The 13,570-nt window shown below is 41.2% G+C and overlaps 1 protein-coding gene across 2 annotated transcripts in view; it reads left to right on the top strand.

The window, feature by feature from the left end:
* Positions 1 to 13,570, top strand: part of USP24 (ubiquitin specific peptidase 24) — a 72,045-nt gene that overhangs the window by 42,061 nt on the left and 16,414 nt on the right. For both annotated transcript variants that reach the window (XM_083510199.1, XM_083510200.1), the window contains exons 32-50: positions 299 to 394; positions 514 to 742; positions 961 to 1,120; positions 1,278 to 1,433; positions 1,699 to 1,769; positions 2,287 to 2,447; positions 3,229 to 3,290; positions 4,111 to 4,302; positions 5,087 to 5,204; positions 6,166 to 6,310; positions 6,552 to 6,671; positions 7,721 to 7,846; positions 8,305 to 8,403; positions 8,507 to 8,589; positions 9,835 to 9,976; positions 10,448 to 10,567; positions 11,001 to 11,221; positions 12,075 to 12,199; positions 12,875 to 13,016. In XM_083510199.1, the coding sequence (XP_083366325.1) occupies positions 299 to 394; positions 514 to 742; positions 961 to 1,120; positions 1,278 to 1,433; positions 1,699 to 1,769; positions 2,287 to 2,447; positions 3,229 to 3,290; positions 4,111 to 4,302; positions 5,087 to 5,204; positions 6,166 to 6,310; positions 6,552 to 6,671; positions 7,721 to 7,846; positions 8,305 to 8,403; positions 8,507 to 8,589; positions 9,835 to 9,976; positions 10,448 to 10,567; positions 11,001 to 11,221; positions 12,075 to 12,199; positions 12,875 to 13,016 (2,568 nt within the window). The remainder of the gene's footprint in view (positions 1 to 298; positions 395 to 513; positions 743 to 960; positions 1,121 to 1,277; positions 1,434 to 1,698; positions 1,770 to 2,286; positions 2,448 to 3,228; positions 3,291 to 4,110; positions 4,303 to 5,086; positions 5,205 to 6,165; positions 6,311 to 6,551; positions 6,672 to 7,720; positions 7,847 to 8,304; positions 8,404 to 8,506; positions 8,590 to 9,834; positions 9,977 to 10,447; positions 10,568 to 11,000; positions 11,222 to 12,074; positions 12,200 to 12,874; positions 13,017 to 13,570) is intronic.

The raw sequence follows: 13,570 nt of genomic DNA, 5'->3' as shown, positions 1-13,570 counted from the left end.
ATTATTGTGATGGCACAGTCATTGGATCAGTGTCCAGAACATTGTGGAGTGCAGAAAGAAGTTGATTTACATCAGAGCCCTTGCTTTCCCCCGTTTCACCTGTTGATAGTCAGAATTTGGTGGAGCCTGTCAACTGGCCCCCTGATTTAGTGATAGTGTTAGTGAGGCTGCTTTGTTTTAAGTGATTAACACATTATATTAATCCTCATCAATACAGGGAAATATTTTCAACCAACAGACTTCTACATGCGTTACATGTTTCTTGTCTTAATTAAAAATCTCTAAATTTATTTTCCAGTTTGGTGGTGAATGTTATGCAGAGAGACTCCATCCCATCAGAAGTGGATTATGAAACAAGACAGGGAGTTTATTCAATCTGTCTGCAGCTGGCAAGGTATGTGATTAAGTTTTCAAAGGTAGATATGCATGACCCTAATCTGCTCAGTGTTTCATCTTCCTAAGGTACATAGTGCCTTCACTGTTCAAAACAGCACAATTTTTTTTAATATTTAGGTTTTTGCTTGTTGGGCAAACCATGCCTACCTTTCTTGATGACGATATTGTTAAACATGGAGTGGAAACACTATCGTCACGCCCATTCCGTAATGTGAGCCGGCAGACTACCAGGCAGATGTCAATGTGTGGAACCCCAGAGAAGTCCTCTTATCGCCAGCTATCTGTGTCAGACAGGTCCTCTATCAGAGTGGAGGAGATCATTCCTGCTGCACGGGTTGCAATCCAAGTAAGTAGGTCTAATGTGGCAGCAGTAGCCCTGCTAAAGGCAGAGCTCAAACATCCGCTCTGCAGAATTTTAGTACCTTTTTTAAAAAATGCCACTTCCAGAAACCAGAGTTTTTCTCCTGTTTCCAACTATGTTCCTTGGATTTTGTGTCACGTGTAAGTGCTTTTCTGGCCTAACACATTGGTATCTTGAACAAGAATTCTTTTTTTTCTCCCCAGACAATGGAAGCAAATGACTTCACTTCCACAGTTGCTTGTTTTATGCGACTCTCATGGGCGGCGGCTGCAGGGCGGCTTGACCTGGTGGGAAGCAGTCAGCCGATCAAAGAAAGCAACACGCTGTTCCCTGTTGGCATTCGTAACCGTCTTAGCAGCTCAGGTACACCGCTGACTTAACAGAATTGAAACAGCTGAGATTTGGCAATGACCTCAGCTCTGTGTTGCTCATAAGACTTTATCACAACTGTAGCTGTTCATTCCTAACTTGAGAGATCTACACTTCTTTTAATCTTTTGTCACTTGTTAACATATTGCAGGAAGCAATTGCAGTTCAGGGAGTGAAGGAGAACCAACAGCTCTGCATGCTGGGATCTGTGTGAGGCAGCATTCTGTATCCACCAAAGATGCACTGATTGCAGGAGAGGCCTTGTCTCTCTTAGTTACATGCCTACAGCTCCGCAGTCAGCAGCTAGGTAGGTTTGAGAGAAGTGGATGAAGCTTTTCTGTTGTTTCCTGACCCTACATACAAAGACCCAGTCCCAATTTGTTACCATCCAACTCTGTTTTCACTTTCTCTCAACCTCTGCTTATATCTGGCACCCACATTTTACTGTAACGCCATATAACGCTGATGATTCTATTAGATTTTCCCAATGATATTTTAATACTAGGAGTATTAAGTACTATAGTGCTTTCTCACGAAACAAATTGTGACAATCCACATTGTGTTTTTCTTAGGATCTTTTTACAACCTCCCTTGTGTTGCTGACTTTATCATAGACATACTACTTGGCTCGCCAAGTGCAGAGGTAAGGTGCTTGCATTTATATTCAGAGCTGTTCTCTTGCATGCTCTGCCCTGTAGCATGGACCAAGTGCTCATGCCAGTGGCAGCTGAAAAAACATTTGCTACAGGTGAAGTTACTTAGGCTATGCCACTGACTTTCAAGCAAGCAAGTTCCTAGGATGAGAAAGCTGTGTTCTTTAGAGGACTGGACTTCTGGGAATTAAATTAACTGCAAGCATTTTTTATCATACTTTATACAGATGTGCCAGTTTCAAACTGAAACTAAGATTTGCCTCAAAAGCAGCAATGGATTGATGACATTTTTTCCTGCCTCAAGTGAGCAGTTGGAGGATGACAACCACTTGGTGCTGTCCTAGTGCCCACTCGAGAAAGAGCCTGCATGGTCACTTCTGTTCCTTACATGCTTGTCTGTCTCAGCTAGCTTGGACAAATTACGATAGTAACTTGAATGTTTTAATAGTTTTCTAAGACACTGGTATTAGGTTTTGTGATCTGACATGTGCTTCTGCCCTGTTCCAGATTCGTCGCGTGGCCTGTGACCAATTGTATACCCTCAGTCAGACAGACACATCAGCTCACCCTGATATACAAAAACCAAACCAATTTCTTTTGAGTGTCGTCCTTACCGCTCAGCTGCCGCTCTGGTCACCTACCAGCATCATGAGAGGCGTCAACCAGAGGCAAGTTGGAGGCATGTTTGTTCAATAGAGAATGTAAGAATTAAAAATAAGCATTTGTCTTAAATGCTTATTTAAGACAAGTGCAGTAAAAACTTGTGAAACGGGGGGGGGGGGGAGAGTGCTAGAAGTGAACTGAGAAGTTAGGATTTTCCTTGTGGTTGCTTGAATAGGAATTGGATAGCCAGGAAGTTACTGAATCATAATGCAACACTGAACCACAATCTACCCAGTACAAAGAGAGGATAAGCTTTCGGAGGCAGTAGCATCAGCCAGCATACTATGCTAACTTACTTTTAGATTTGTTGATCATAGTAAATGCACAAAATAGTGCTGTGGGGGTTTTTTGTTCTGTTTAAAAATTACATACATGCCAATAACAAAATTTCAGTCTTCTTCCTGTTACCATTTGATTTTCAATAAGAACATAAGCATCCATGATGTTGAATGTGCAACAATGTTTGCTTTAAAAGTTAAACATTAAATATGAACACCAAATCCCAGATCTGCTTTCAGAGAAGGGGATTTTAAGCTGATAGCATTTCAACATATTATTCTGGGATGAATGATGATCATCATTACAAACAATTCACTACTGTGAACTTAAAATAAAAGCAAACCTTTGTTTTATAGCATAGAATGTAAGTCAACATGTTGGCTAGGTCTGAATAAACATCTTGCATGTGTACATGGTACCTGGGAAAGTAAAGGTTTCTGTAAATATTTTGCATGCTTCTGAGATTCCCCCCCCCTCCCAGTATTAATTGCCTGAATTTGCTTTTAGGCTTTTGTCCCAGTGTACAGAGTACTTTGACCTTAGATGCCAGTTATTGGACGATCTCACATGTAAGTAATAGGAATCAAAACTGCTTGAAACTTAATGTACCATAAGAAAATGTCCCTTATCCACATGGTAACCAGTGCCATCGAAGTTGAGTCAAGAATTAATATTGATTGCGCTTATGGAGAGAGGGAAATGTGTTTGTCTTGGATTCTTATCCTTCCTTCATTATTTGTATCCTTGTAGTTCTGTGCAGGACTGTATTTGCATGGGCCAAAAACTCTGTTTCAGAGGTCAAGTGAAAGATCATCTGCCTCTCTCATGAACTTTTTGCCTGGGTCTTCTCTTTAGTTTTAGTGTGCAGTCTAATTGTCTCAAATGATTAGTAGTTGACTCTGAGCACACAGGTGGGTAGCAGTACTACCCCAGCCAGATGGGCGGGGTATAAATAATAAATGTATTACTATTACCATTTCCTACCTTTTCAAGACCATAAGAAACTACACACTACAACTACCATAGCATTCGACTTTCTTGCGGATGGAAATAACATACAAGAGCCACTTTGGCTTTTTTCACATTGTTTTATAGAACTAGGAAAAGTGGCCAGGATAATGCTTGCATGTTCTTTGCCACTAGGGGATGTATGTAGGAATATGAGCAAGTGATAGAAAGGCAAAAGAGCCAAAAAATGCTATTTGCCTTTATAATAACTTTTTTTTTAAAAAAAAAGAGGAACGTTTACCTGTGTCTTGACATTTCATTTCCAAAAAGTAATTCTGTGTTCATTTTAAGCTAAATGATATCTTTTATATGAAACAAAATGTTAACCTAAGTTTGTCCATCTGTTCTGTAAGCTTAACCCATGTGGTTTTTCTTACCTAGCTTCAGAAATGGAACAACTAAAGATTAGCCCAGCTGCTATGTTGGAGGATGAGATCACGTGGTTGGATAACTTTGAACCTACCCGTGCAGCTGAATGTGAAACCAGTGAAGCTGACAATGTGTTGTTGGCGGGACATTTGAGGCTCATTAAGACCCTCCTGTCACTTTGCGGAACAGAGAAGGAAATGCTAGGTAACTTGCTTTCAGTGCTTAGTTGTGTCATTACAATGTTAAACCTAGTGATTTCTTCCTCACTGCTGAGATCGCTCAGGCTTCAGGTCACCAGAATTCCTAATTTGTCAGGTCAGGCTGCTTGCATCTGGTTGCCATGGGCAACAAGAGTTCTAATTTTCACAGTGGAAAGAGAATGGTTCTTCACCTCCTTTGTGGAGCAAGGTTTAAGCTTTCAGGCAAATAAGCAAATGCAGCAAATTTGGCAGTATGAACAACTATATCTTAGGATAAGACCTGAGTGAGCAGAGGTTGTCTCACTTTCCTGCCTGCTTAGAACATACTTCAAATAGCAGTGGTCTTAAATGAAAATTATTTGCTGTTTTCCACATTTGATTCGTAGTGCTTTGGTCATAAACTAGACAATTAGAACAAAAATAACAGTTATCTGGGGTGCTGATAGCTATATGTGTAGCTTACAATAAAACAGGAACAGCATGTGATGCCATTTGATAATCATTGCTTAGTTGTTTTAGTAAAGGGAGGGGAAACTCTGATGGTGGTGCTCTTTAAATACAGTGAAAGCTGCTATAGTCCGGCTTGTGTTCCGTCAAGGTGAAGCTATCTGTTCTGACACTGGCAGCAGTTATCCAGTAAGACCTTTCTCAGCTCTGCTTCCTATGACCTGTTTAAGTGGAGATGATAGGAAAAGCATGGTCCCTCACTGGACACCTTTTTCTTGCATGATCATTTATTATAAATCATGTAACGGTCAACATTGAACATAGTGTTATTCCCTTTATAGGTTCGTCTTTGATCAAACCATTATTAGATGACTTCCTCTTCCGAGCATCTAGGATTATTCTGAACAGCCATTCTCCAGCTGGCAGTGTGGCTGCCACTCAGCAAGACTTTCATCCAAAGTAAAGAGTGCATGAGGACTTTTGTTGTATTAAACAAAGAAGCACAGAGGGCTCGGATCTACCATCCTTGAATAGTCAATCAGCTTTGTGCAGAATGGAACAATTTCCTTTTTTAAAAAAAGACATTAAAGTAAACTTCATAAGCAGTGCTTGAGTGTGCCGAGAAATTAAATAACTGAGAATAAATGTGGTTCCTGAGAGAGGCTATTAAGAAACATATTGAAATACTACTCAATTATAAATCATCTATATTGCTCTCATGTCCTTTATTACATTTTTAGAACATGATGTTCCATATCTGTGGAGAATCACATTTCAGATTCTTGAAGATTATTAAGCAATGTTTTAAATGCTCTTCCAGAACTATTTATTTTTACTGTGCATAATTTGAATGGGTATAGTCGGTCCATTACAAAATCCAAAGGGCTCAGTTGTTTTAAAAAGCAAAGCTCAATTCCTCTTTCAGAAGCAGAAAGGCATCTGAACAATTTATTGGACCATAGGGCTGGTGTAACTAACCCGTGCATTATCACAGTCCATAACTCCCTCAAAATGTTGAATGCCATACCCAGAAACAAAGAAATTGGGTTAACTGTTTTCGTAAATGTCTCTTATGGGTGTAACTTAACTTAGCCACTGAGCTTGGGATTTTATGCAGAAATCTAAGTACTTTTCTGCTTAAGTGTCATTTTATTTACATCCCGGAACCACCCTTTCTTTAGGAGGGAATGATAAGCACACAGACTTGTTTTATTCCTTGCCTTCCTCTGCAAAATAAATAACATCCACTGGTCCAGGAAATAAAAATGCCCTGAACGGTTTTAAAATTGGACTGCACAGATGGGCATTAAACGTTACTTGGATTCCCTTTGGCAACTATTGGAAGTAGGTCATTTGATATATCTTGCTAGTATGAAAACTGAATATGCAGCATGAACAAATTCTTTTTGCTCCCTTCTAGGTGCAGTACAGTGAATAGCCGATTAGCAGCATATGAAGTGCTGGTGATGCTGGCAGATAGCTCGCCTTCAAATCTACAGCTTATTACAAAAGAGCTGCTCTCTATGCATCACCAGCTTGATCCAGCTCTTTCCAAGGAATTTGATGTAAGTGTGTTGCTTCAATGGAAGTAATTTTTTTCACTCCAGCTATGTATATGTGAAGCTAAGTGTCAGATCTTCAGAATGGATTAAACAATGAGAGTCATAGAATTGTAGCGTTGGAAGGAACCATAATGAATACTTTTGGAAAGTCTCTTGGATATTCAGTTTTTCTAATAATTATATCCATTAATGCTTTAAATCTTCTTTGCTACAAATTTCTGCTCTCTGCCTCCCTATCTTCCAGTATCTCCCACCTGTAGACGGTCGATCCATTTCAGGATTTGTGGGGCTAAAAAATGGAGGTGCAACATGTTACATGAATGCAGTCTTCCAACAGCTCTATATGCAGCCAGGACTTCCTGAGGTAATCTTTATTTACTGTTCTTAAAGCAAATTCTTTTGGAATGCCTGTTAACTTCACACATATAGTATGGACTCTGGGAAGGAAGGAGTGCTGAATCATGAAAATGGGCCACAACTCTGAGGTAAATCCAAAACTACCTAGTTCAGAAATTACACGGCTGAGATTCATATGCAGTAAATGAGGGGATCTCTAACCTTGGTGGTGGGGTTTTGGCTCAGGCACATTTAGAAATCCAAAACTTTCTGGGACACCATAAAATGCCCATGTCACAGAATAAAAACTGTTGACGCTCACACAGGCAAAACACTTGTGTAGATGACAAAACAAACATGCAACACCCCCAGAAAAACACATACACCACAAAATAAACACAGTAAAAACCAGGCAAAACACGCATACCCCAGCAGTGACAAATAGCATATCTTTGGAAATAATTAAAAGCAAGGAGAACACCCAGCCCCAAACAACAAAAGCAAATTGCACACAAACACAAGCACCAAAAACAAAACAACAGGAGAAGCACACACACAATTGGTCCATCATCCCCAAGCCTCCCAGACAGCAGCAGGATGATTCCTTTTCTTCTCTGAAAAGGTTTGGAGGCTAAACACAGAGCTGGAGCTTGCCTGCCCTCTTTCCCCTTCCTTTGAAGAATACCTCTGGGCCCACCTGGGCCGTAGTTGGAGCACATGGGCATTTGAAGCCCAGGCTCTTGCTTTGCTTTGCTTGGAGGACAGATACGGTAGCCTTGTGATCTCTCCTCCATCCAGTTCCTATAAGGGGACAGAATGAATTCCAGTCCTTTGAGGTAGTGCAGTTTGGTGAGAAGCCTCTCAATGAGGCCAGCCATGTTGCCCTACTCTTCGTCCCTTCCATCTTCCTAACCAGTATGTTTGTTGAAGATGGGAATAGCTAATAAGGAAGCTTTGGGTATGTTGAATATGAATATTAAATACCTTGGTTACTGCTCTTACCAACTCCTGACAAAATTGAACTGTTCCTCAGTGTGATGCATTTTCAATAACTTTCCTTGTCAATTGTTTCCAAAGGCATTGCTTTCGATTGACGATGACATGGACAATCCCGATGACAATGTGTTCTACCAAGTTCAGTCACTCTTTGGTCACTTAATGGAGAGCAAGCTGCAGTATTACATACCTGAAAATTTCTGGAAGGTAATTCTCCCCACCCCCAATTTTAACATGTAGATTTAGGTCTAAACATACTGAAACGCAGCAATACTAAAAGGGCTCTTACCTGTTTGAATATCTACCTTGGTTTTCGAACAGCTTAGTTCTCAAATGTTTTGGCTCCCGAATGCCGCAAACCTGGAAATGACTGTTCCAGTTTGTGAACTATTTTCCTGCAGCCAATCAGAAGCTGTACTTTGCTTTCCGAACATTTTGGAAGTTGAATGGACTTCCAGAACTGATTCCGTTCAACTTCCAAGTGCAACTGTAATATATAGTTCTCCCTATTGGTCACAATCCAGTGGTGCAGATCACTGGCATGTTCTCCTCTCCTTCCACTAGGAGGCAAGCTTTTTCCAGGGAACTAAGATGCATCTGCTGCTATCCTTAAGAGTCTCAGTATATTAAAGCAGTGACTCTGTGGAATACGTTTTATATTTTAGATCTTCAAGATGTGGAACAAGGAGCTCTATGTACGTGAACAACAAGATGCTTATGAGTTCTTCACAAGTCTTATAGATCAGATGGATGAATACCTCAAGGTTATTTTTATGTTGGTTATGGTGTTTACACAGTAATTCTTTTCATTAACAGCCACTTCATGTATAAGCTAGTTGCTATTAGCATTTTTTTTATCTCTTACAGAAAATAGGGCGAGACCAAATATTTAAGAACACTTTCCAGGGAATCTACTCTGATCAGAAAATCTGCAAGGACTGTCCTCATAGGTGGGTGAATTTTAACTAGGTTATTCCTAGTTACGGGTAGCCTACTTGGAAAAAAGAACTCTTAATGTTAACTACTGGAACATTGTAGGAGAAGTACTTGATTTTCATCTTTGTTTAGTGCCATTCAGTGACTTCATTTTAAAGGAGAAAAAACTCTTGATAAGTACATGGCCGATTTCCCCCCTCAACTTTTTCTTTCAGATTAGCATGATTCAGGCATGGAATTCTCCTTTCCACAGGCAGGGCTATGTCAGTCATTCGGCAGCTTTCAACATTCCATGGGATATGGCCTACCCAGTCCTAACCCTGCCTGCTCTGCAACAGCACAGAGCTCTTTCAAGGCTCAACCATTTCTATCCTCCCTTCTCTGGATTATGTCTCTTGTCCAGCCCTTTCCCAAGCTAGTGCCTTCCAGGTGTTTTGGGCTACAACTCCCATCATCCCTGATCATTGGCCATGTTGAGTGGGCCTGATGGGATTTGGAATCCAAAACCTCTGGAGGCTGCCAGGTGAAGGAAGGCTGCCATAGGTCTGTTTCTATGGCACGTGTCTCCCCTATCCTGTATTACACCCCCAACCCCATTTTCTTGTCAATATGGTTAGTATTGCATCTGTAATTATACTACTTCTTAATTCTTCATAAATAGTAACCATGGTTAGTTTTTAAGCAGCAAACCCTCACCAGGATTGAAATTGCAGGGAGGATGGGATGGAGCCATGAGTCTATAGCCTGCCGTCTTACAGCACAATCCAAACTCAAGATCCTCTGGGATGAATGGGTTTGGTTCTGGCAGATTTTGGGCTTCCTCAGCTGGGGATATGCTGGCAGAAGTCTTTCACCCTGTCTGAGGTAGAGGGTTGCCAACAGAAGTCTCAAAAAAGGGAGGCATTCTGAGGGCCTGGCAGAGGTGGAACAGAGCAAGGAGAGACTTAGACCTTTTCCAAACCCCTTGCAATTAAGTCATGTGGCCTTACAACCCAGCAGAACTTAGCCAGCAAAATGGGTGGTGTGAATCATATTCTTCCTTCACAGAGCTGGAAATAGGCTAAACTTAAGCCAGTGTAAATTAAGATTTTCTACACTTAAGATTGCTCTGTAAACCATCAAAGGAGATGATAAGCCTCATGTCTGCAGTGGGTTTGACTGTTAAAGATATTGCCAAAAAGAGACATCTCTTAAACCATGAAACAATAGAGTTGGTAGTATTGCAGTCTAACCCTTTTTCATTATCCAATTTGGTGTAGGTATGAACGAGAGGAAGCCTTTATGGCTCTCAATCTAGGAGTCACTTCATGTCAAAGCCTGGAAATTTCATTGGATCAGTTTGTTAGAGGAGAAATTCTGGAAGGAAGTAATGCATATTACTGTGAGAAATGTAAAGAAAAGGTAATGCTTCTCCCCCACTTCCCTGGTGACAGTTAAAATACCTGTGAAATTCTAAGGGAGAGACAACCCAGGGTGTGTTAGTACACTTAGAGATCTGGAGAATGAGTCTAGTCCAAGCCCTCAAGTTTAATGTGTTCTTGTCTTTATCACATTGATATTCTGTGCTTCCTTCGATGAGTACTAGGGTAGTATATATATAGATGGAGGGGGTGCCACTTCAGAATATTGGTGTCCTAGGCAAAGCAGAGACAAAATATTTGTATGTTTGAAAGTTTTTGCCTTTGAGAAAAGGCGTGTTGTAAATGATTTGATAAGGAATTAGTAGTTAGTCTTTAGAAAACAGTTTTCCTGCTCTTTGATTCTATCAACCTAAATCCATAATTGTAAGAAAACGTCTCTACAGTGAGCAGGAAGTATGCATTCCCTGATGCTAAAATGAGTAGCTGGAGGTGACTCTCTTCTATTTTTAAGAGAACTACAGTAAAGCGGACGTGCATTAAAGCGCTGCCTAGCTTGTTGGTGATCCACCTCATGAGATTTGGATTTGATTGGGAAAGTGGACGTTCCATTAAGTACGATGAACAGATAAAGGTAAGCACAGCTGCTCTTTTATTTCTCTAAAGGCATTTTCTGGAATGGAATCTTTACTTCTCACCATTATTTATTCTGTTCCAAGTATGCATGTTGCCCACGGTGTATCTCTGTCCCTCTGATGGGCCTTTGACATTACCTGCCCTAACTACTAATGGTGCTTGCAGAGTTTCAAAAGAAGTGATTGTGACTTGCTTTCTGAGCTGAAGTCCATAATCTTCCTCACTGGAAAAAATCGGAAGTTCCATTCTGAGTCCTGGAAAAACAGACAAACCTTCTGGTTTGCTCTATGACTCTCTGCATCCCATAAACTATTTCCTGTGTTCAGCCTTTAAAGGTTAGCCACCCTGTGTTTTAGGTAATTACAGGAGGTTTATAAGCAAGTAATAGGGCTCAGGTTTAAATTTAATCGGAAGTGTTTCCTTTCAAACAGTTCCCCTGGATGCTGAACATGGAACCCTATACAGTTTCAGGAATGGCCCGGCAAGATTCTTCCTCGGAAGTTGGCGACAATGGGCGACACGTCGATCAGGGAGGTGCAGGATCCCCACGGAAGAAAGTGGCCCCTACAGAAAACTATGAGCTGGTTGGGGTGATAGTGCACAGCGGCCAGGCCCATGCAGGCCACTACTATTCCTTTATCAAAGATAGACGGTAAAGAGAAAGTCTGCTCTGGGTGGGCTCTACTAGTTCTTTGCTTGAATACTTTAAAGCAGTTAAGACCATGCAGTGTTAAACTTGCAAACTCCTATTGGCAAATGCATCATTTTTGTATAGCACTTTTTAAACCTCTGTATGGCACTGTGGGTTAAACCACAGAGCCTAGGACTTGCCAATCAGAAGGTCGGTGGTTCGAATCCCCGCAATGGGGTGAGCTCCCGTTGCTCGGTCCCTGCTCCTGCCAACCTAGCAGTTCGAAAGCACGTCAAAGTGCAAGTAGATAAATAGCTACCGCTCCAGCAAGAAGGTAAAAGGCGTTTCCGTGCGCTGCTCTGGTTTGGCAGAAGCGGCTTAGTCATGCTGGCCACATGACCCGGAAGCTGTACGCCGGCTCCCTCGGCCAATAAAGCGACATGAGCGCCGCAACCCTCGAGTCAGTCACGACTGGACCTAATGGTCAGGGGTCCCTTTACCTCTACCTTTATGAAAGTATACCAGAATGCTTGAAAGTTTTTGCAAATGTAATGGGGTAGCTCTGGCTTAAAACAAAACCAGAATCTTCCTTTCAAAGGATGTGTGTGACAGGAGGGATGATCTTTATAAAGTTTGAATCATTGTATGAAACAGGCTGGTGGTGAATGTGTCTGCCATCTTGCAATGATTTCTGATCCCTTTATATTCAGATCTGTTTTGTTCCATATTTGATTTTAACATGAAATCATTCTCAATGCAGATTATCTCTTTGGTAGCCATGAGAATTGGAAAGCTATTAGGAAACTTTATTGAGATTTTTAAGCCATCATCTTTGACAGTGAACATGGCTTGTGTTTCTGTGTGTTTCCAACAGGGGATGTGGAAAAGGAAAATGGTTCAAATTCAATGACACAGTTGTTGAAGAATTTGAGTTGAATGATGAAACTTTGGAGTATGAATGCTTTGGCGGAGAGTATAGACCCAAAGTTTATGACCAGTGTAAGTATAAATTTTGTGTTCCATTATCACTTTTCCCCTCATTTAAATCTTACTCACTTCAGGGCTGAGTTACAGGATCACAGATGCTGATGTGGAAGTTTGTCATCTGTCTTCAGAAAAATTTAATAATATTACTCAGATACTGTATGGTTGCTGTCCTGTTGTTTTTTATTCTTTTCATATGGCTCCTTAACAAATTGAGAACTGATGAGTGTAACTGGTGTGATCAGAGTTGCTACACAAACACATGCTTTTTCTACACAGAAGGCATTACCATGTAGGAAGCAACGTGAAACGTGCGTGTGATGTGTAGTGTATTGCTTCTGTGCGTGTGTACACACACACACACACACACACACACACACACACACACACACACACTGTGAAGCATGCATGCATATCAGTGCTATGCTGTTTCCTGCACAGACCTGCTTTTCTTGGCCCGGGGGTCGGGGGGAGAAAAATGTTTGACATGAAACGGAAGTGAGCCACCTGCCTTCGGAAAATAAAATGCCATGGAAAATGTTGCTTGTTGACCCCCTTAATCAGCAATTTATTCTTTCCCCATTGGAATGTGTAGATTTCCATTAACAACTGCCTGAAAGTTGTAGTTAGGCCAGTATTCCTGCTGCAAGAATCAGGTCAGTCAACTATAAGGATATCTCTTCTTCGCAGCAAATCCATATCCTGATGTTCGCCGCCGCTACTGGAATGCCTACATGCTCTTCTACCAGAGAGTCTCTGACCAGAACTCGCCAGTTTTGCCAAAGAAAAGCAGAGTTAGCGTCGTGCGTCAGGAAGCTGAGGACCTGTCTTTGTAAGTTTACCTGATCCCTGCACGAGCAGAACATCTTGCTTCCCCTCCAGTCTCTCTCTCTCTCTCTCTCTCTCTCTCTCTCTCTCTCTCTCTCTCTCTGTGTGTGTGTGTGTGTGTTTAAGCTACTTAACCAGAAGCTTATTCCTTCCATGAGGGACCTCTGCAGAATTTATAATCTTCTGTTCAGAGGAGTACTCTTGAGGCTATAATTTGGTTACGCATAAGCTCAGGACAGCTTCTGTGAGTATGTTTATGACTAGGGGCATCCAAGACACTTAGGAGGTGGGTACTATATGAAGGAATAGGACTGTACAAGCTACAGTATTGAAACTTTTTAAAGATATAACCTTGAAAAAGATATAACCATTTGGGGGCGAATACTTGCACCATTAAATCCTGCTAAAATGGCCAAAAAACATTTAGTCAGAGAAACCTTTGGTTTTCTCTTTACCTTGTTTCATTTTTTCCCATTAGCAGGGGGCTGGCCAGCTGACTCTATGAAGCCTATTTTCATTATGAAAAAGAAATGGTTCAGTTATGAACATCATTGGGTA

The sequence above is a fragment of the Podarcis liolepis genome (genome assembly GCF_965112155.1).
Source record: "Podarcis liolepis genome assembly, chromosome: 6".
NCBI lineage: Eukaryota > Metazoa > Chordata > Lepidosauria > Squamata > Lacertidae > Podarcis > Podarcis liolepis.
Note: the sequence above shows the minus strand (reverse complement) of the source record. Positions and strands in the feature narration are given on the sequence as shown.